The sequence below is a fragment of the Salvelinus alpinus genome, chromosome 4, assembly GCF_045679555.1.
Source record: "Salvelinus alpinus chromosome 4, SLU_Salpinus.1, whole genome shotgun sequence".
In the NCBI taxonomy this organism is placed as follows: domain Eukaryota; kingdom Metazoa; phylum Chordata; class Actinopteri; order Salmoniformes; family Salmonidae; genus Salvelinus; species Salvelinus alpinus.
The window spans coordinates 22963140-22983188 of NC_092089.1; the positions used below are offsets into that span (position 1 = coordinate 22963140).

The 20049-nt window shown below is 44.4% G+C and overlaps 1 protein-coding gene across 5 annotated transcripts in view; it reads left to right on the forward strand.

The window, feature by feature from the left end:
* Positions 1–20049, forward strand: part of fhod3b (formin homology 2 domain containing 3b) — a 240357-nt gene that overhangs the window by 156162 nt on the left and 64146 nt on the right. For all 5 annotated transcript variants that reach the window (XM_071396076.1, XM_071396071.1, XM_071396072.1 and 2 more), the window contains exon 5: positions 648–753. In XM_071396076.1, coding sequence (XP_071252177.1) covers positions 648–753 — 106 coding nt within the window. The remainder of the gene's footprint in view (positions 1–647; positions 754–20049) is intronic.

The following is a 20049-nucleotide window of genomic DNA, read 5'->3' on the forward strand; positions in this document are numbered from 1 at the left end:
GCTCTCAGCACCTCTCTGTCACTAATTGGATGAGCTCTTTCTGTTAGCCGACAACAGGCACTTAGCAACCGATGTTTAAGACAGCTACAAAATACAGGGTTGCCATGAGAACAGGAAATGAGGTGCTTGGAGCATGATGGGTAATTTGTCCCTGGTGAAAGTAATGCACAACATACTTAGTCTTACTTGCTGTCATGGAAATATGTGTTGTCAAGGATACCATAAATCTCTTTAATGAAATGTAATGCTTGTATTTCCATACAGTGTGTAGTAAATGAATGTTAATGCAAACAATAATAAATAATGTCCATACTTGGCAAAGTTTAAAGGTCATTATTATACTGTAGATAAAAACATAAAACCTACAAGGGCTCTTAAATGTCTTTCATGGTCTTTATAGATTTGTGGCGTCAAAAAAACACTCTCATATAACTTCCTAATCCTTGTCCCATTATGCTCAGTCATACATAGGGTGTGTCCCAAATGCTGCCCTATTCCCTATATAGTGCACTACTATTGCGCTAAAATAGTGAATAGGGTGCTATTTAGGACTTATCCATAGAATCACTGCTACTCATAGCACAGGACCAATCTCTAGTCGTCTGTATGCTGTGTGAGAGTAAACTGCTCGTCTCTGTGCCCCTCAGGATGACAAGGACCTGGTCCATGAGTTTGTGGTGTCTGAAGGACTGACATGTCTAATCAAGGTCGGGGCTGAAGCAGACCAGAACTACCAGAATTACATCCTCAGGGGTATGTACAGACCAGTAGTAACTCTCACACACACACACACACACACACACACACACACACACACACACACACACACACACACACACACACACACACACACACACACACACACACACACACACACACCCAAGGACATTAGACCAATAAGGCATCTGGTTATTAATGTATCTGTCCTTTGTCCGTGGAGGTCAAAGGTTGACCATGTTAAAGTGTGTGTGTGTGCATTGAGGTCTAGCTGTGTTTAGAGGTTAGGTAGTGATGGTAGGGGGACTGGGAGGGGTCAACACACCCACATACAAGGTCACAGCTATTATTTAACAGGCGGATCTGTTGCTACGGGGCAGGTCACACATGCTTAAGCGCCCAATAAAAGTCCTGGCAGGATGTTGCAGTTCATAAAACTAATTTCCCTCTCTGTCTCTCTCTCTCTCTCTGTCTCTCTCTCTCTGTCTCTCTCTCTCTGTCTCTCGCTCTGTCTCTCTCTCTCTCTCTCTCTCTCTCTCTCTCTCTCTCTCTCTCTCTCTCTCTCTCTCTCTCTCTCTCTCTCTCTCTCTCTCTCTCTCTCTCTCTCTCTCTCTCTCTCTCTCTCTCTCACCTTCTTCAGCCTCTCTCTTTGGAATAAAATACGTTTTGTCGCTTTATTGAGGATTAAGTCAGGGAGACTTTATTAATGACTTTGGGCCGTGATACAGGCTTGGAACTGAGACGATGTCTGAAGAAGACTGATGCTTCAATACATTTTGGCTACACAGCCCAGACACCTCTTTGACTTTATTATTCATTTATTACATTCAGCTTAAACAAGAGCCATATCTCATAGTGAAACAACACCGTGAACCACCTTCATTAGCTGCTATGGGTCACATGTTATGCCTAAATCACATCATGGTCTCCACATGTTGATTCAATTAAGTTGAACATTATCCAACGTGTTTCCTCTGTCTGTCGGACTTGTTACTTCCTGACCTGTTTGAATCAGAATAAATCAAAGGGGTCAGAGAGGATGACTGTGACACAACACTGATATAACCCTTCTGGGCTGGCTGTCAATGTGGCCTACAACCCCTCATTGACCTCATTGTATGGTTAGGGATTTGACCTCTAACCCCAGCATCTCCCTTTATAACTTGGTCTCTGAGTCAGACAGATAAATCACACGTTGTTGCCTCTCAATGTACAAACAAGTCACAGAGAGAGGGGGATAAGAGATAGAGGTGCCGAGAAAGAGAGATGGGGGGAGAGAGGGATAGAGAGGGAGAGAGAGAAAGGAAGAGAGAGAGAGGGATGACAAAGAGAGAGACAGCAAGAAAAGAGAGAGGGAGAAAGTCGGAGAGAAAGGAAGAGAGAGGGGTGAGAGAGAGATATGCAAGGAAAGAGAGAAGGGAAGAGAGAGAGAGGGGGAGAAAGGATAAGAGAGAGGGGTGAGAGAGAGAGAGAGACACGCAAGGAAAGAGTGATGGGGAGAGAGAGAGGAGAGGGAGAGAGAGGCAGGGAAAGAGAGAGGCAAGGAAAGAGAGAGAGAAGACAAGGCTCTTAGGAACCTAAAAGTCCACCACATAAAATAGCTGTCACTATACTCTGTCACTATACTCTGAGTTAGGAGGCCACTTCATAGTCACACCTTCATTTCCCCTCTCCTTTGTATTCCTCTCCTTTCTCCACCCCTCTGTTGAGGACTTCTAATAGAATGTGGGTGGAGTCCAGGAGGTTCTTCTCCTTTCTCCACCACTCTGTTGAGGACTTCTAATAGAATGTGGGTGGAGTCCAGGAGGTTCCTCTCCTTTCTCCACCACTCTGTTGAGGACTTCTAATAGAATGTGGGTGGAGTCCAGGAGGTTCCTCTCCTTTCTCCACCACTCTGTTGAGGACTTCTAATAGAATGTGAGTGGAGTCCAGGAGGTTCCTCTCCTTTCTCCACCACTCTGTTGAGGACTTCTAATAGAATGTGGGTGGAGTCCAGGAGGTTCTTCTCCTTTCTCCACCACTCTGTTGAGGACTTCTAATAGAATGTGGGTGGAGTCCAGGAGGTTCCTCTCCTTTCTCCACCACTCTGTTGAGGACTTCTAATAGAATGTGGGTGGAGTCCAGGAGGTCCTCTTCTTTCTCCACCACTCTGTTGAGGACTTCTAATAGAATGTGGGTGGAGTCCAGGAGGTTCTTCTCCTTTCTCCACTCCTCTGTTGAGGACTTCTAATAGAATGTGGGTGGAGTCCAGGAGGTTCCTCTCCTTTCTCCACCCCTCTGTTGAGGACTTCTAATAGAATGTGGGTGGAGTCCAGGAGGTTCCTCTTCTTTCTCCACCACTCTGTTGAGGACTTCTAATAGAATGTGGGTGGAGTCCAGGAGGTTCCTCTCCTTTCTCCACCCCTCTGTTGAGGACTTCTAATAGAATGTGGGTGGAGTCCAGGAGGTTCCTCTCCTTTCTCCACCACTCTGTTGAGGACTTCTAATATAATGTGGGTGGAGTCCAGGAGGTTCTTCTCCTTTCTCCACCACTCTGTTGAGGACTTCTTATAGAATGTTAGTGGAGTCCAGGAGGTTCCTCTCCTTTCTCCACCACTCTGTTGAAGACTTCTAATAGAATGTGGGTGGAGTCCAGGAGGTTCCTCTCCTTTCTCCACCACTCTGTTGAGGACTTCTAATAGAATGTGGGTGGAGTCCAGGAGGTTCTTCTCCTTTCTCCACCACTCTGTTGAGGACTTCTTATAGAATGTTAGTGGAGTCCAGGAGGTTCCTCTCCTTTCTCCACCACTCTGTTGAGGACTTCTAATAGAATGTGGGTGGAGTCCAGGAGGTTCCTCTCCTTTCTCCACCACTCTGTTGAGGACTTCTAAAAGAATGTGGGTGGAGTCCAGGAGGTTCTTCTCTTTTCTCCGGGGTTCTGTTTATTTCTTCATCTATTTATTTATCCCTTCATCTGTAGCTGCCCCGCCCTGTCTCTTCTCTTCCCACGTCTTCCCTTGTTACCATGACAACCCTGTACTATTGCTTGCCCGATCCCAAAAGCCCCTTTAACCTGCTTCAACTCCTGACCTTTAACCTGCTTCAAATTCTGACCTATTTTCTCATGACCAGCTGAGGAAATGTAGGGTGTATATCATTTTCCCTCTCCAGTGCACATGTTGGAAGACGCACATATACTCTCATATACTCTCATATACTCTCATATACTCTCTCTCTCTCTCTCTCTCTCTCTCTCTCTCTCTCTCTCTCTCTCTCTCTCTCTCTCTCTCTCTCTCTCCCTGTCACACACACACACACACACACACACACACACACACACACACACACACACACACACACACACACACACACACACACACACACACACACACACACACACACACACACACACACACACACAGGTCAGAGCTGGTGTGTTTAGATATGCCCGCTTTACAGCTGATCACCTCTAAACTCTGAGAAAACCTCTGTCCCAGGGATTCCCTGGTGGGGCGTAAATAAGATCCCTGAGGTCTCAGTCTGTTACACACAGACAATCCACACACACACAGGGCCAACAACACACTCAGCCAAGCACAACAGCATGACGAGTCCAGGCCAAATATAAATTATTATTTTGGTATTAAAGGGATCCTTCCCCAGAGTCAGATGAACTTGTTGATACCATGTGTATGTCCTGCGTGCAATTTGAAGGAAGTTGCTAACTAGCGTTAGCACAATGAGCAATGGTATCCACGAGTTAATCTGACTCTGGGGAAGTGGATAAGAGTTTCATTGCCAAAATCTCTAAGTTTCCCTTTAAGCATTGCTGATACTTACCCCGTGGGCTTTGTCATAAACACTCTTCACGTTTAGAGTTTCTATGCTTCAACTAAAGGTCAGAGCAGCCAAACTAGAAAGCTGTCTGGATGGAGTGTGTTAAAACCTGCATACAGATGTATGATCTTAATTTGATCACCCTGTTGCAGGAGAACTTTCCTGCGAAACAGGACATTTCAAACTTTTACTGTATTTGAGGTTTAAAAAGGCTTCTGAAGTTTGTAATTTCCACTTGGAATTTTCAGACTTGATTTTCCATTCCGAAAAATGCATCATCCCCTTCAACAATGTCCATGAATTCTAATCCACATAATAACTGACATGTCCTGTTGCTGCAGGATGATCTTTTACCAACGGAGCTACAGAGCTGAGTGAGCGGAGTGTTTGTTGATGAGAAAGGCAGCAGCCAGACAGTCACACATGTAGCTACACCAGTACACCCACATCACATTAACAACATGTAGTTACACCACTACACCACCCACATCACATTAACAACATGTAGCTACACCACTACACCCACATCACATTAACAACATGTAGTTACACCACTACACCCACATCACATTAACAACATGTAGTTACACCACTACACCCACATCACATTAACAACATGTAGTTACACCACTACACCCACATCACATTAACATGTAGTTACACCACTACACCCACATCACATTAACAACATGTAGCTACACCACTACACCCACATCACATTAACATGTAGTTACACCACTACACCCACATCACATTAACAACATGTAGCTACACCACTACACCCACATCACATTAACAACATGTAGCTACACCACTACACCACTACACCCACATCACATTAACAACATGTAGTTACACCACTACACCCACATCACATTAACAACATGTAGTTACACCACTACACCCACATCACATTAACAACATGTAGCTACACCACTACACCCACATCACATTAACAACATGTAGTTACACCACTACACCCACATCACATTAACATGTAGTTACACCACTACACCCACATCACATTAACATGTAGTTACACCACTACACCCACATCACATTAACAACATGTAGTTACACCACTACACCCACATCACATTAACAACATGTAGCTACACCACTACACCCACATCACATTAACAACATGTAGCTACACCACTACACCCACATCACATTAACAACATGTAGATACACCACTACACCACTACACCCACATTACATTAACATGTAGTTACACCACTACACCCACATCACATTAACATGCAGTTACACCACTACACCCACATCACATTAACAACAGGTTCCCAGTAGGGAATAAGACCAAAAGAATGTGAAATATTGCAGTCACTGTAACCAGTAGATATTTCACTCCTAGCTCTCCTCACACTTCAATTGTATACTACCCCCATCACCTTCAACACCCCCCCTCTCTTTCTTCTCCTTCTCCCCCTCCATCCCTCTCCTTCTCCCCTGCGGCCAGTTAACAGTCCCTGTGTTGATGTGGTGAGTGTGTCGGTCGGTCCAGTGCCGGGCCAGGCCCCTCTGTGTGCCGGGCCCCTCACACCTGGCTTCCATGCAGCACTGAGGTTGATTGACTCCAGGGCAGCCCTGCTTTTCTCTGACCCAGGGGACGGGGAGAGCTGGCTAGCATTCTCTTTATGACCCTATCAATGTGAACTGTGGACGGGACTGAGGTCTCCTTTGCAGAGGTTACTGAGTCATCTGGTCCACAGCACACTAACCCTAATCCTTACTAGCGCTCGCTGCACTCATACACACACACACACACGCACACGCACACACACACACACACACACACACACACACACACACACACACACACACACACACACACACACACACACACACACACACACACACACACACACACACACACACACACACACACACACACACACACACACACACACACACACACACCCTAACTCTAACCCTAACTCAGCCATGGCCCCTGACATACTACAAGAGCACTGTGTGAGAGGTGTGAGAGGTGTGAGGGGGGAGGGGGCAAAATGGAGGGAAAACTTAGGGCAATGACATCCAATGATATTTGAGGCACTAGTAAATAAGTACAGTTTACAGTTTTTTTACAATCACTTTGGCACTAATTTCGGGAACCTTGATGTCATTTTTCAAAACTCTAGATACAAAACTCACAACCAATGATCAAAATGCACATTTTTCAAAACTCTAACACTTTTTCCAATTGCTTGGATACAAACACATTAAGCTAAGATCATTTGTTCATTGAACTAAAATCACCTGTTCAAAATGACACAACTTAACATCAAAGTATTACCATTTCAAAATGCAATTCACACATTACATCTGAGATGACTGTCTATTCATTTCATTACAATGATCTAACTATCAATTGATACAACTGCTCAAAATGATAAGTAACTGTTGCGTTACTCTTAATGCATAGTTTTACGGAAACTGACGAACAATATTCCATGTTTAGATCATGAAAGTTTCAGGATAACGAGATCCATTGACACCAATTACCGTGGAACATGAACCAATTGGACTACATTATCTATGGATGTAATATTTCATCATCATTCTTTATCAGAGACTGTTTCTATGGTCCCATGTACCACTTTTCCAGACCATGTTTTCAGATTTGACATTACCGTACACTCACCGGCCACTTTATTAGGTATACCTATCTAGTACTGGGTAGGACCGCCTTTTGCCTCCACAACAGCCTGAATTATCACTGTGTTGTACGTTAAGAGATGCCATTCTGCACACCACTGTTTTAAACAGCTGTTATTTGAACGTTTGTGGCCTTTCTGTTAGCTTGAATGAGTCTGGACATTCTCTTCTGACCTCTCTCATTAACAAGGGGGTTTTGCCCACAGAACTGCCGCTCACTGAATGTGTTTTGTTTATCGCACCATTCTCTGTAAACTCTAGAGACTGTAGTGCGTAAAAATCCCAGGAAGGCAGCTGTTTCTGAGATGCTGGAATCACCATGTGTGGCATCAACAATCATACCACGGTCAAAGTTGCTTAGATTACGCATCTTGTCCGTTCTAATGTTTGGTCGAACAACATCTAAAGCTCTCTACTCTATATACTCTACATATTGAGTTGCAGGGAGCCACATGATTCGCTGTTCGAATGTAACCGTCCTTGATGAGCTAAATCAGGTCTGTAGAGCTGATGGCATGACCTATGTCATTGTGTGGGATAATGTCAGGTTCCACCATGCTCAAATGGTGCAAGCATGGTTTCAGGCCCATCCACAATTTACCACCCTGTGCTTACCCCCATACTCTCCTTTCCTTAACCTGATTGAGGATTTTTCTCCACATGGAGGTGGAAGGTATATGATAGGCGCCCTCACGAACAAGCCACCCTTCTCCAGCCATGGATGACGCATGCAATGACATCACGGCAGACCAGTGTCAGGCCTGGATTCGCCCGAAGATTCTTCCCAAGATGTTTGGCTAATGAAAACATCCATTGTGATGTGGATGAGAACCTGTGGCCAAATCCACAAGACAGGGTTGAGGGAAATATAGAAGTACAGTAATCAATCCTTTGTTTAGCTTTTTACAGTAAGCCAGGTGAGGAACACTGCAGTTGATGTTTTACAGTAAGCCACGTGAGGAACACTGCAGGTGATGTTTTACAGTAAGCCACGTGAGGAACACTGCAGTTGATGTTTTACAGTAAGCCAGGTGAGGAACACTGCAGGTGATGTTTTACAGTAAGCCAGGTGAGGAACACTGCAGGTGATGTTTTACAGTAAGCCAGGTGAGGAACACTGCAGGTGATGTTTTACAGTAAGCCAGGTGAGGAACACTGCAGGTGATGTTTTACAGTAAGCCAGGTGAGGAACACTGCAGGTGATGTTTTACAGTAAGCCAGGTGAGGAACACTGCAGGTGATGTTTTACAGTAAGCCAGGTGAGGAACACTGCAGTTGATGTTTTACAGTAAGCCAGGTGAGGAACACTGCAGGTGATGTTTTACAGTAAGCCAGGTGAGGAACACTGCAGGTGATGTTTTACAGTAAGCCACGTGAGGAACACTGCAGTTGATGTTTTACAGTAAGCCAGGTGAGGAACACTGCAGGTGATGTTTTACAGTAAGCCAGGTGAGGAACACTGCAGGTGATGTTTTACAGTAAGCCAGGTGAGGAACACTGCAGGTGATGTTTTACAGTAAGCCAGGTGAGGAACACTGCAGTTGACCTTTAACTGTTTTTTCTATTTTTGTAGCCAATTATTTTTGCTTTGATTCAAAGAAACCTGTGTTGTGATTTTATTGTATTTCATCAATAAATTTCATATTTTGTTCAATGATTCCACTGTGTCTGTAGTATTCTGTCTACTAGTCATTTTACAGTGATGTATTTACGTGTAGTAGCATAATGAAACATGTATCACATATTCTGTACTACAATATTTAATGATTGTACGAACAACTACACAGTGAAACTATCGGTGTGGGTGATCTAAATGAATGTTCCTATGGTATTTCATGATAAATGAGTTATTTGAACCTATGATTCTGCAAGTGCAAGGTTTCTTTAAAGATATGAATGCACAATGCAATGTTTTGAACATTGGACAGCCTGTGTTACAAGTGATGAACGTTATGAGTTTTGTGTCTAGAGTTTTGAAAAATGTTTTGAAATTAGTGCCAAAGTGATTGTTAAACACTGTATTAGGATCCCCATTAGATACTGCACATGCAGCAGCTACTCTTCCTGGAGTCCACATGAAACGTACAAATACATGACAAATTACAGAACGGTTATAGACAAGAACAACAGAAGATATTACATTACATTCACAATTTTTTTTTTTTAATAGTTATGTATTGGAAAGACACCAAGAGACAACAAAAATACTATTCACACACTATTCATATATACATGTTCATATTCTTATATACAGTACAGTTAACTAGCGTTAGTTTACGTTTACCATTACTTTTCCCCAAGACTAGTTAGACACATTCTTGGTTCGTCATGCAAAGCCTTGTGCTTTGAGTACTTACAGCATAGTTACAGAATTGTTGTGTGTCTTGGAGAGGACTTTTGTTGAACTTCTGAACGTATAGGAACATTCCTCACACACCTGTCATAGCAGCTGCAGTCCTGGCTACAGTATGTCTGCTGGCTACAGTATGTCTGCTGGCTACAGTATGTCTGCTGGCTACAGTATGTCTGCTGGCTACAGTATGTATGCTGGCTACAGTATGTCTGCTGGCTACAGTATGTCTGCTGGCTACAGTATGTATGCTGGCTACAGTATGTCTGCTGGCTACAGTATGTCTGCTGGCTACAGTATGTCTGCTGGCTACAGTATGTCTGCTGGCTACAGTATGTATGCTGGCTACAGTATGTATGCTGGCTACAGTATGTCTGCTGGCTACAGTATGTATGCTGGCTACAGTATGTCTGCTGGCTACAGTATGTCTGCTGGCTACAGTATGTCTGCTGGCTACAGTATGTATGCTGGCTACAGTATGTATCCTGGCTACAGTATGTCTGCTGGCTACAGTATGTCTGCTGGCTACAGTATGTCTGCTGGCTACAGTATGTATGCTGGCTACAGTATGTATGAAGAATTTAAACACCTTCTACACATGTATTATTAATCCCTGTGAGGAAAACCTCATGCATCCTTCCCTGCATGCAACCTGCATACAGTACCACACCTCGGTTCAAATAGTGTTTGTTTTCTTTAAAATACTTTATTTGTGCTAGAGTGCTTGATTGGGGGCTCCCGAGTGGCGCAGCGGTCTAAGGCACTGCATCTCAGTGCTAGAGGCGTCACTACAGACTCTGGTTTGAATCCAGGCTGTATCACAACCGGCCATGATTGGAAGTCCCATAGGGTGGCTCACAATTGGCCCAGCATCTCAGTGCTAGAGGCGTCACTACAGACTCTGGTTTGAATCCAGGCTGTATCACAACCGGCCATGATTGGAAGTCCCATAGGGTGGCTCACAATTGGCCCAGCATCTCAGTGCTAGAGGCGTCACTACAGACTCTGGTTCGAATCCAGGCTGTATCACAACCGGCCATGATTGGAAGTCCCATAGGGCGGCGCACAATTGGCCCAGCATCGTCTGGGTTTGGCCGGTGTAGGCCATCATTGTAAATAATAATTTGTTCTTAACTGACTTGCCTAGTTAAATAAAGGCTCAAAAAAAGTATAATTAAAAAAAATAATACAAATGTATAAAATAAAGGGTGTATAAATTCGATCTTGCTTGGTGCAAAGAATCCCGATGATTACTCCCAAAAGTGCAAGCCCCACCCATCTGGCACTCCAGGCATGCTAAATTAATCACTAAAAAATATTTGAAAAAAAACAAATACTATTGGAACCCATCTATGTAGATTACAGTGCTGTAGCTGTCTAACAGGTGTAAATGTAATGCTTACGCAGACGGAGGGGAGTTCTGTTGTACTCTGTCCAGAAGTATCAGCATATCAAATACGTTAAGCCCCACAATTCATTACGAGTTCTGTTCCTCTCTCTCACCCTCCGCCTCGCTCCCTCTCTGTCTGTTGGCTGTGGAGGGCCGTAGAACGTTGCTAGCATTGTGAGATCTCCTGCTTTTAATGACACGCCTGTTAGAGTCTAGCCATAAGTTAAAGCACCCTGACTTCCTCAGAGCAGGGGGAGCTCAGCAGAGAGAGAGAGGGGGGATGTGTCCCAAATGGCACCCTATTATCTATGAGCCCTGGTCAAAGTAGTGTGCTATGTAGGGAATAGGGTGTCATTTGGGACATACTCAGGGAGATGGGCTCTAGTCGAGTGTTTCATAACCTCTTAAATTGTCGGAGAGCTGGAACACTGCTCCCAGTACAGCCCTTAATCTGGGATTTTAGTTTCACACAGGACAGCAGTTATTCTGTCCCCACACCATGGGTTCGATATATTGTATTAGAAACTGAGTGGTTCCTGCCCTGAATGCTGATTGACTGACAGCCATGGGCCTCAGGCCTTATTGCTTAATTATGGATTAACCAGTCTTCAGCATAGCACACCATACAACTGGGTAAATCAGTTAAGAACAAATTCTTATTTTCAATGACGGCCTACACCGGCTAAACCCGGACGACACTGGGCCAATTGTGCACCGCCCTATGGAACTCCCAATCACAGCCAGTTTTGATACAGCCTGGAATTGAACCAGGGTGTCTGTAGTGACGCCTCTAGCACTGAGATGTAGTGCCTTAGACCACTGCGCCACTCGGGAAACCTTAATGTGACCACTCTGTAATGTTAATGTAACCACTCTGTAATGTTAATGTGACCACTCTGTAATGTTAATCTGACCACTCTGTAATGTTAATGTGACCACTCTGTAATGTTAATGTGACCTCTCTGTGATGTTAATGTGACCTCTCTGTAATGGTAATGTGACCTCTCTGTAATGTTAATGTGACCACTCTGTAATGTTAATGTGACCTCTCTGTGATGTTAATGTGACCTCTCTGTGATGTTAATGTGACCTCTCTGTAATGGTAATGTGACCTCTCTGTAATGTTAATGTGACCACTCTGTAATGTTAATGTGACCACTCTGTAATGTTAATGTGACCTCTCTGTAATGTTAATGTGACCACTCTGTAATGTTAATGTAACCACTCTGTAATGTTAATGTGACCACTCTGTAATGTTAATGTGACCACTCTGTAATGTTAATGTGACCACTCTGTAATGTTAATGTGACCACTCTGTAATGTTAATGTGACCACTCTGTAATGTTAATGTGACCACGCTGTAATGTTAATGTAACCACTCTGTAATGTTAATGTGACCACTCTGTAATGTTAATGTGACCACTCTGTAATGTTAATGTGACCACTCTGTAATGTTAATGTGACCACTCTGTAATGTTAATGTAACCACTCTGTAATGTTAATGTGACCACTCTGTAATGTTAATGTGACCACTCTGTAATGTTAATGTAACCACTCTGTAATGTTAATGTGACCACTCTGTAATGCTAATGTGACCACTCTGTAATGCTAATGTGACCACTCTGTAATGTTAATGTGACCTCTCTGTAATGTTAATGTCACCACTCTGTAATGTGACCTCTCCGTAATGGTAATGTGAACTCTCTGTAATGTTAATGTCACCACTATGTAATGGTAATGTGACCTATCTGTAATGTTAATGTGACCTGAATGTTAATGTGACCTCTCTGTAATGTTAATGTGACCACTCTGTAATGCTAATGTGACCACTCTGTAATGTTAATGTGACCACTCTGTAATGCTAATGTGACCACTCTGTAATGTTAATGTGACCTCTCTGTAATGTTAATGTCACCACTCTGTAATGTGATCTCTCTGTAATGGTAATGTGACCTCTCTGTAATGTTAATGTCACCACTCTGTAATGTGACCTCTCCGTAATGGTAATGTGAACTCTCTGTAATGTTAATGTCACCACTATGTAATGGTAATGTGACCTCTCTGTAATGTTAATGTGACCTTTCTGTAATGTTAATGTGACCACTCTGTAATGTTAATGTCACCTCTATGTAATGTTAATGTCACCAATCTGTAATGCTAATGTGACCACTCTGTAATGTAACCACTCTGTAATGTTAATGTCACCACTCTGTAATGTTAATGTCACCACTCTGTAATGTGACCACTCTGTGATGTCACCACTCTGTAATGTGACCACGCTGTAATGTGACCACTCTGTAATGTGACCACTCTGTAATGTTAATGTCACCACTTTGTAATGTGACCTCTCTGTAATGGTAATGTGACCACTCTGTAATGTGACCACTTTGTAATGTGACCACTCTGTAATGTGACCACTCTGTTATGTGACCACTCTGTAATGTTAATGTCACCTCTCTGTAATGGCAATGGCACCACTATGTAATGTGACCAGTCTGTAATGTTAATGTCACCACTCTGTAATGTCACCACTCTGTAATGTGACCAGTCTGTAATGTTAATGTCACCACTCTGTAATGTTAAAACTGGCCTAATACACCCTGACATACAGAAACAGTTTGCTGAAATACTTCAAATGCTGGTGCGGCCTTGCTGCTCCCCTCCCCCTGGTTTGTGCAGCAGGTTGGCTTTGCTGCTCTGTTAGGATGCCTCCCAAATGGCACCCTATTCTGTTTATAGTGCACTACTTTTTGACCAGGGTCCATAGGGCTCTGGTCAGAAGTAGTGCACTATAAAGGGAATAGGGTGCCATTTGTGAGGCGTCCTAAGTGAAAGGCCATGCGTGGACGGGGTAACAGTAGTGTTGGCGGTCCCGGTTGTTCTGTCTGGCTCTGTCCTTAAGGAGGGAGACCCCTACTGTGCCCCATCGGATAGATAAACATTTCCATACTGTATTAGCCTGACTAAGTCTATGTGTGTGTGTGTGTGTGTGTGTGTGTGTGTGTGTGTGTGTGTGTGTGTGTGTGTGTGTGTGTGTGTGTGTGTGTGTGTGTGTGTGTGTGCTATCATGTAAGACAGTATTGCAGGAGAATATGATTCACTGAAAGCTGACTTCAGTTGAAGTCACAATGCCTTGGGGCTTCAGGAAATGTGAAAGGGGAGACCTTAGAATTGGACGGGAGGGAGACTGCACACACACACACACCATGTGGTTTCTCTGAAAGGGTGGGTGGACAGGAGCGAGAGAGAGGGGTTTTCTGGTTCTGCAGCCTAGATCCCAGATCCCATCCTGTGCTCCAAGCCAGGAGGGTATCACCGGGAATGTCACTGGAGCAACAACTGAATCCCAAACTACAGGTGTGGGTCCCAAATGGCACCCTATTCCCTTTATAGTGCACTACTTTTGACCAGAGCTCTATGGGCCCTTGTCAAAAGTAGTGCACTATAAAGGGAATATGGTGCCATTTGGTATGCAGCCCAAAAAGTGGAGTCCTGGTTTATAATGAGCTCCCATGGGAAGGTCAGGGCCTGGCTGTGTTCATACTGCATAGTTTCCAGTCTGTCTCCTACAGCACTCATGGCCGAGCCTCGCAGTACACTGCCACTGCATACTCCTGTTACCACAGTCTCTGTGTGGAGCCTCTAATTCTCCTAAAACACACAATACTCCACTGCTGCTTTCAAAGCCATTTTCCTGGGGCTTGGTTGCCTCACCTGGCGGGTGAAGTGTTTGGTTTAGTTCCAGCAGGATATTATAGGTACATCCCAAATGGCACGCTTTTCCCTTTATAGAGCACTACTTTTGGCCATGGCCCACATAGGGAATAGGGTGCCATTGGGACCCTGCCTCTGCCTCACCCAGTGACAAGCCAGTTGTTATTTCCAGTTCAGAGGGACTTGGTCCAGTTGATCCTGTCTGCAGTACTGTAGTATGCTGACTGCTGAGTTTTGCTGTGTATAGTGGTTCACGTCAGACAGATGTTGTGCCGCATGCCCACCCAGGTAGCTCTTGAAAGGCATGCTGTGGTAACTTCATCTTGTTTTCACTCTAACTCACATTTCCCTGGATGTGGACTGTTTTGTGTACAGGGAGACAGCAAGGGGGTTGGGGGAGGTAGTACACATATTTAGAATTTTATTTAACCTTTATTTGACTAGGCAAGTCAATTAAGAACAAATTATATATTTGCACCAGCCAAACCCCCTACGATGCTGAGCCAATTGTGCGCCGCCCTATGAGACTCCCAATCACGGCCGGTTGTGATACAGCCTGGATTCGAACCAGGGTGTCTGTAGTGACACCTCTAGCACTGGGGGTGGTAATCCACATAAAGGCAGTTGGGGGTGGTAGTCCACATAAAGGCAGTTGGGGGTGGTAATCCACATAAAGGCAGTTGGGGGTGGTAGTCCACATAAAGGCAGTTGGGGGTGGTAATCCACATAAAGGCAGTTGGGGGTGGTAGTCCACATAAAGGCAGTTGGGGGTGGTAGTCCACATAAAGGCAGTTGGGGGTGGTAATTCACAAAAACCCAGCAGCGTTGCAGTTCTTGACACACTCAAACCGGTGCGCCTGGCACCTACTACCATACCCCATTCAAAGGCACTCAAATATTTTGTCTGGCCCCTTCACCCTCTAAATGGCAGACATACACTGAGTGTACAAAACATTAGGAACACTCTTTCCTGCTCTTTCCATAATGTAGACTGACCAGGTGAATCCAGGTGAAAAGTAGTGCACTATATAGGTAATAGGGTGTTAATTGGGAGGCAGCCCTTAGGTTCTGTTCTCCAGTCACTGGAGTCCAAGGGAAGGTGGTACACGTTATTCAGCCTTCTGACTCCTGTCTGAGCCTGCACTCCCGAGATGACACGAGCTGCTCTCTCAGGAACCAATTAATGTGAAGTCAGCAGAAATGTAGCAATTCAATACCACACACTGTCTCACCCTACATGCCACAGCTCTCCTCTGTGCTCCTCCAGCCAGGTTTAGGACTTCCACCAATGTCTACTTGACTTCCACCATGGCATACTTCCCTTCCACCACCATCTTCTTGACTTCCACCATAGCCTACCTGACTTCCACCACAACCTACTTGGCTTCCACCAAGGCCCCTGTGTGAAGTCAGTTCATTAGATATAACTCTGCCCCCGCAGCTGCAGAACGAACGAAGCTCAGAGAACCACACGTTGATGGTAGCGCGCTATCCTATCCTCCAATCACAAAATTACTTTCCCCCTGGAAAATGTACAAATAAGAACTACCAATTCATTTATCAATGGCAGTCCAGAATGACTGAAACTTGACCTAGAATCTTGAACTCGAATACAGAATCCAAACTCCATGTAGTACTGTGAGTGGTTTTAATGGTGTTCCAAGGTTTGTTTGGTCCTGAGAGATTGCAGGTGCTGTGAGTGGTTTTAATGGTGTTCCAAGGTTTGTTTGGTCCTGAGAGATTGCAGGTGCTGTGAGTGGTTTTAATGGTGTTCCAAGGTTTGTTTGGTCCTGAGAGATTTCAGGTGCTGTGAGTGGTTTTAATGGTGTTCCAAGGTTTGTTTGGTCCTGAGAGATTTCGGGGGCTGTGAGTGGTTTTAATGGTGTTCCAAGGTTTGTTTGGTCCTGAGAGATTGCAGGTGCTGTGAGTGGTTTTAATGGTGTTCCAAGGTTTGTTTGGTCCTGAGAGATTTCAGGTGCTGTGAGTGGTTTTAATGGTGTTCCAAGGTTTGTTTGGTCCTGAGAGATTTCGGGGGCTGTGAGTGGTTTTAATGGTGTTCCAAGGTTTGTTTGGTCCTGAGAGATTTCGGGGGCTGTGAGTGGTTTTAATGGTGTTCCAAGGTTTGTTTGGTCCTGAGAGATTTCGGGGGCTGTGAGTGGTTTTAATGGTGTTCCAAGGTTTGTTTGGTCCTGAGAGATTTCGGGGGCTGTGTATGAACTACAGCAAAGATTAAAGCGGCACGGCGGGCTTCTAGCTCCCACCTATCCTTTCTTTGGATTGGTGGATGAATCTCATTATTGTAATCCTTTTTTGAATATTCGATGAGGGTTCTTGACGTCAACCACCTGTATTCAATGGAGATAGATGCTATGCTGCTAGCCTCATGCCATGAATATGCATTGCCATCTTGAGACAACTCCGATATAAAGTGTTTTTTCTCAAAGTTGCTGGAATGTCATCTGTCCTACAGTACCTATACCAGTACACTCATAACAACTTAAACATTACAAAACTTCTATTTGATCAAATAAACCTCATGTAGCAAATAAGCCATACATTTTTGTTGTTGACCAAATTCGAGTCTCTCATTGACCTCCATACAAAAAAAACTTTTTGGGTGGAAGAAACCATAAAAAACAGCACCTGCTAGAGGGAGACAGATTTTCCACCGAGTTGGACCTCTCTTCCTCTCTAACTACAGTCTCCCCCACCTCCCCCTTTGTCAGTCCCCCGCACTCCCTTCTCCTCAACCCCACACACCAGCAGACAGCCAGCATCTGAACCCAATTCAACCCCGCCTGGCTGCTGACCTATATATTCTGACTGCTAATATGTTCTTTTATTGTGTTACTATTTTCTCTTCATTTATTTGTTACTTTTCTTACTTGTTAACTGCATTGTTGGGTACGGGCTCGTTAAGTACGCATTTCACGGTAAAGTCTACACTGGTTGTATTCGGTACATGTGGCAAATAAAATAACATTTGATTTGATTTGCTACTATCGCTCACAGCACAAGGCCAGGACAAAGTTTTCAACCTCTAGTGTGATTTCAGTAAGCCACGGGGCTGCTGCAGACTAGTTTATTGAATGTCTTCCATACAGTACGTAGACACATTTTGGCCGCTGATCATAGTATCTGAACTAATCATACTTGGAGAAAGATGTTTCACACTTTATTTTGATATCAAGTTGATTTTATCGCCCCTCATGTCAGATAGTCTCTCACTTTTGTGTTTTTGTGATTCATGTGGTAAATGAAGAGGAAAACAACTTGACCAGTAGAACAGGCAGTCGGCAACTGCACGGCGTATTAGCAGTGGGTTGCTGTACTCTCGATGCTGCCTAGCAGTCGACTGTTTCCTGGGTAGGATTTCAGCATATGGCGGTCGATCCAGAGCCAATCACACCACTTTTCTCAGAAGAGCTGTAAGAATTTACCACAGCTCATCTTTCAGTTCATTTTACAAGGATAGTGTATTTCATGCCATTTCTATTCTCCAATGAGTTCTCCATTTGGAATGGGCAAAGTACTGTACATCAGTTTGGCCCACTGCAGCAGCTCAAATTTCTTAGCCTTACTAATTTACTTTCCATTGCCAGCCAACTTTCCAATGCAGGACTTACTTCAATAGAGAGAGAATGCTTATCATAGTCCCATTACTGCAATAATACTACAATGATTCCCTTTGCCTGTATGTTGAACCGTAGTAACGTTGAGATGTGTGCTAGAGCCTGGCTGTCTGTTCAGACAGCACCCTCTGCCTGTTGTACAGCACCTCTCAGTAAGACCCTGAGACGGCCAGACCTGGCTCAACAGAGCTCTGGAACAGTTTCCACGGTTTCCATCCTTCACTTCCTGCTGTTAGTTCATTTTGTTTGTTTGCTTGTTTGTGTGTCTTTTGGGGATACACAGACTGATTGAATTTGTGCCTGTATAGACCTAACCGTAAATTACCATAAAATACTGGCAGGGCGTCTGAGAATGGGGAGCATGCACTCCCCCTAGCTCCCTGTTGATTTATACTGTAGGGGTTGGCAGCTAGCTAGCTTTGTGCTAGCTTTGTGTTAGCTCTGTGCTAGCTTTGGGTTAGCTTTGTGCTAGCTTTGTGTTAGCTCTGTGTTAGGTCTGTGCTAGCTTTGTGTTGGGTCTGTGCTCTGATTTTTGTAGCTCTGTGCAAGCTTTCCGTTAGCTCTATGCTAGCTCTGAACTGGCTGAGGCAACATGGCTATAATGGCTTCAGTGATCAGTAGGAGAACTGCTGATTGACTAAATCTAATGAAGAAGTCCCAGTGAATTTATGGCACTGGAGCAGAACATTTAAAGGGGGATTTAATTGGTCCAAGTAATAAAGCTGTCTCATTACCAAGGAGAGATTCTAAATTCAAACCCAATCGGAGAAGGAGACGAGGGAGAGAAAGAGGGATAGCAGACATGCAGCAAAAGGAAATCTGTCCTCTCTCAAATGTAGACTAACTCATTGGGCCCAGTGAGGAAAAACCTCACACATCATCTAGAGTAAAGAAGAGCCCAAGTGGAAGGCAGTCTTGGTATTTCTCTCAGCCAGCCTTCACTCCCAGATAGCCTAGTATAAGAAAGCTTCAGCTCTGTAACTGTAATAAAAACCCTGGCTTAAGCACTTCTGGCAAAGCCTCCGGTATGGGCCGGGACATTGCAGAGCCGTGAGTGCAGTGTGCAATGCAGGGCTAATGAAGAGCAGAATCAGATAAAAGACTGTTACAAGTTGTATTGTAATGGATAACGATTTGGCCAGAGACCCAAAAAGCCCTTCTAAAATAAATGTTGCTTACTGACAGACAGTTTGAAAGTTTGGCTGACCCAGTTTTTGGTGAAATGTGAAATGTAAATGAATCCAAGCAGCCAAAGAGGGGTTGACTGGAGGGTGGGAGGGGGACGAAGATTTTGTGGGAGGATTGGTTGAGGGGGGGGAGGGGGCTCTGCGCCGTAAGAGTGGACTTTTAAAGTCAGGCCCCTCACGTTTATTGTCGTCACCTTAACCCTGGAATGGATCTTACCTCTTCTCTGGTGGTAGAGAGGCACTTCCTGGACATTCCTGGGGCTTTGGAGTGTAATTGCTGCGGTTAAAGGAGTGGGAGAAGCCTGAAAACTAGGCTTCCTCCAGACCTCAGTGGCTAGACTCCCCCTGCCTCTGGTTCTCTCTCTCTCTCAAGGCCAGAGCTGTGGTTCTCAGGGACCAACCCAACTTTCTCTCTTTCTCTCTCTCATTGTCTCTCTCTCTCTCTCTCTCTCTCTCTCTCTCTCTCTCTCTCTCTCTCTCTCTCTCTCTCTCTCTCTCTCTCTCTCTCGTCACAGGGACCAACCCAAGTGTCTCTCTCTCTCTGTCTCTGTCGCCTTTCTT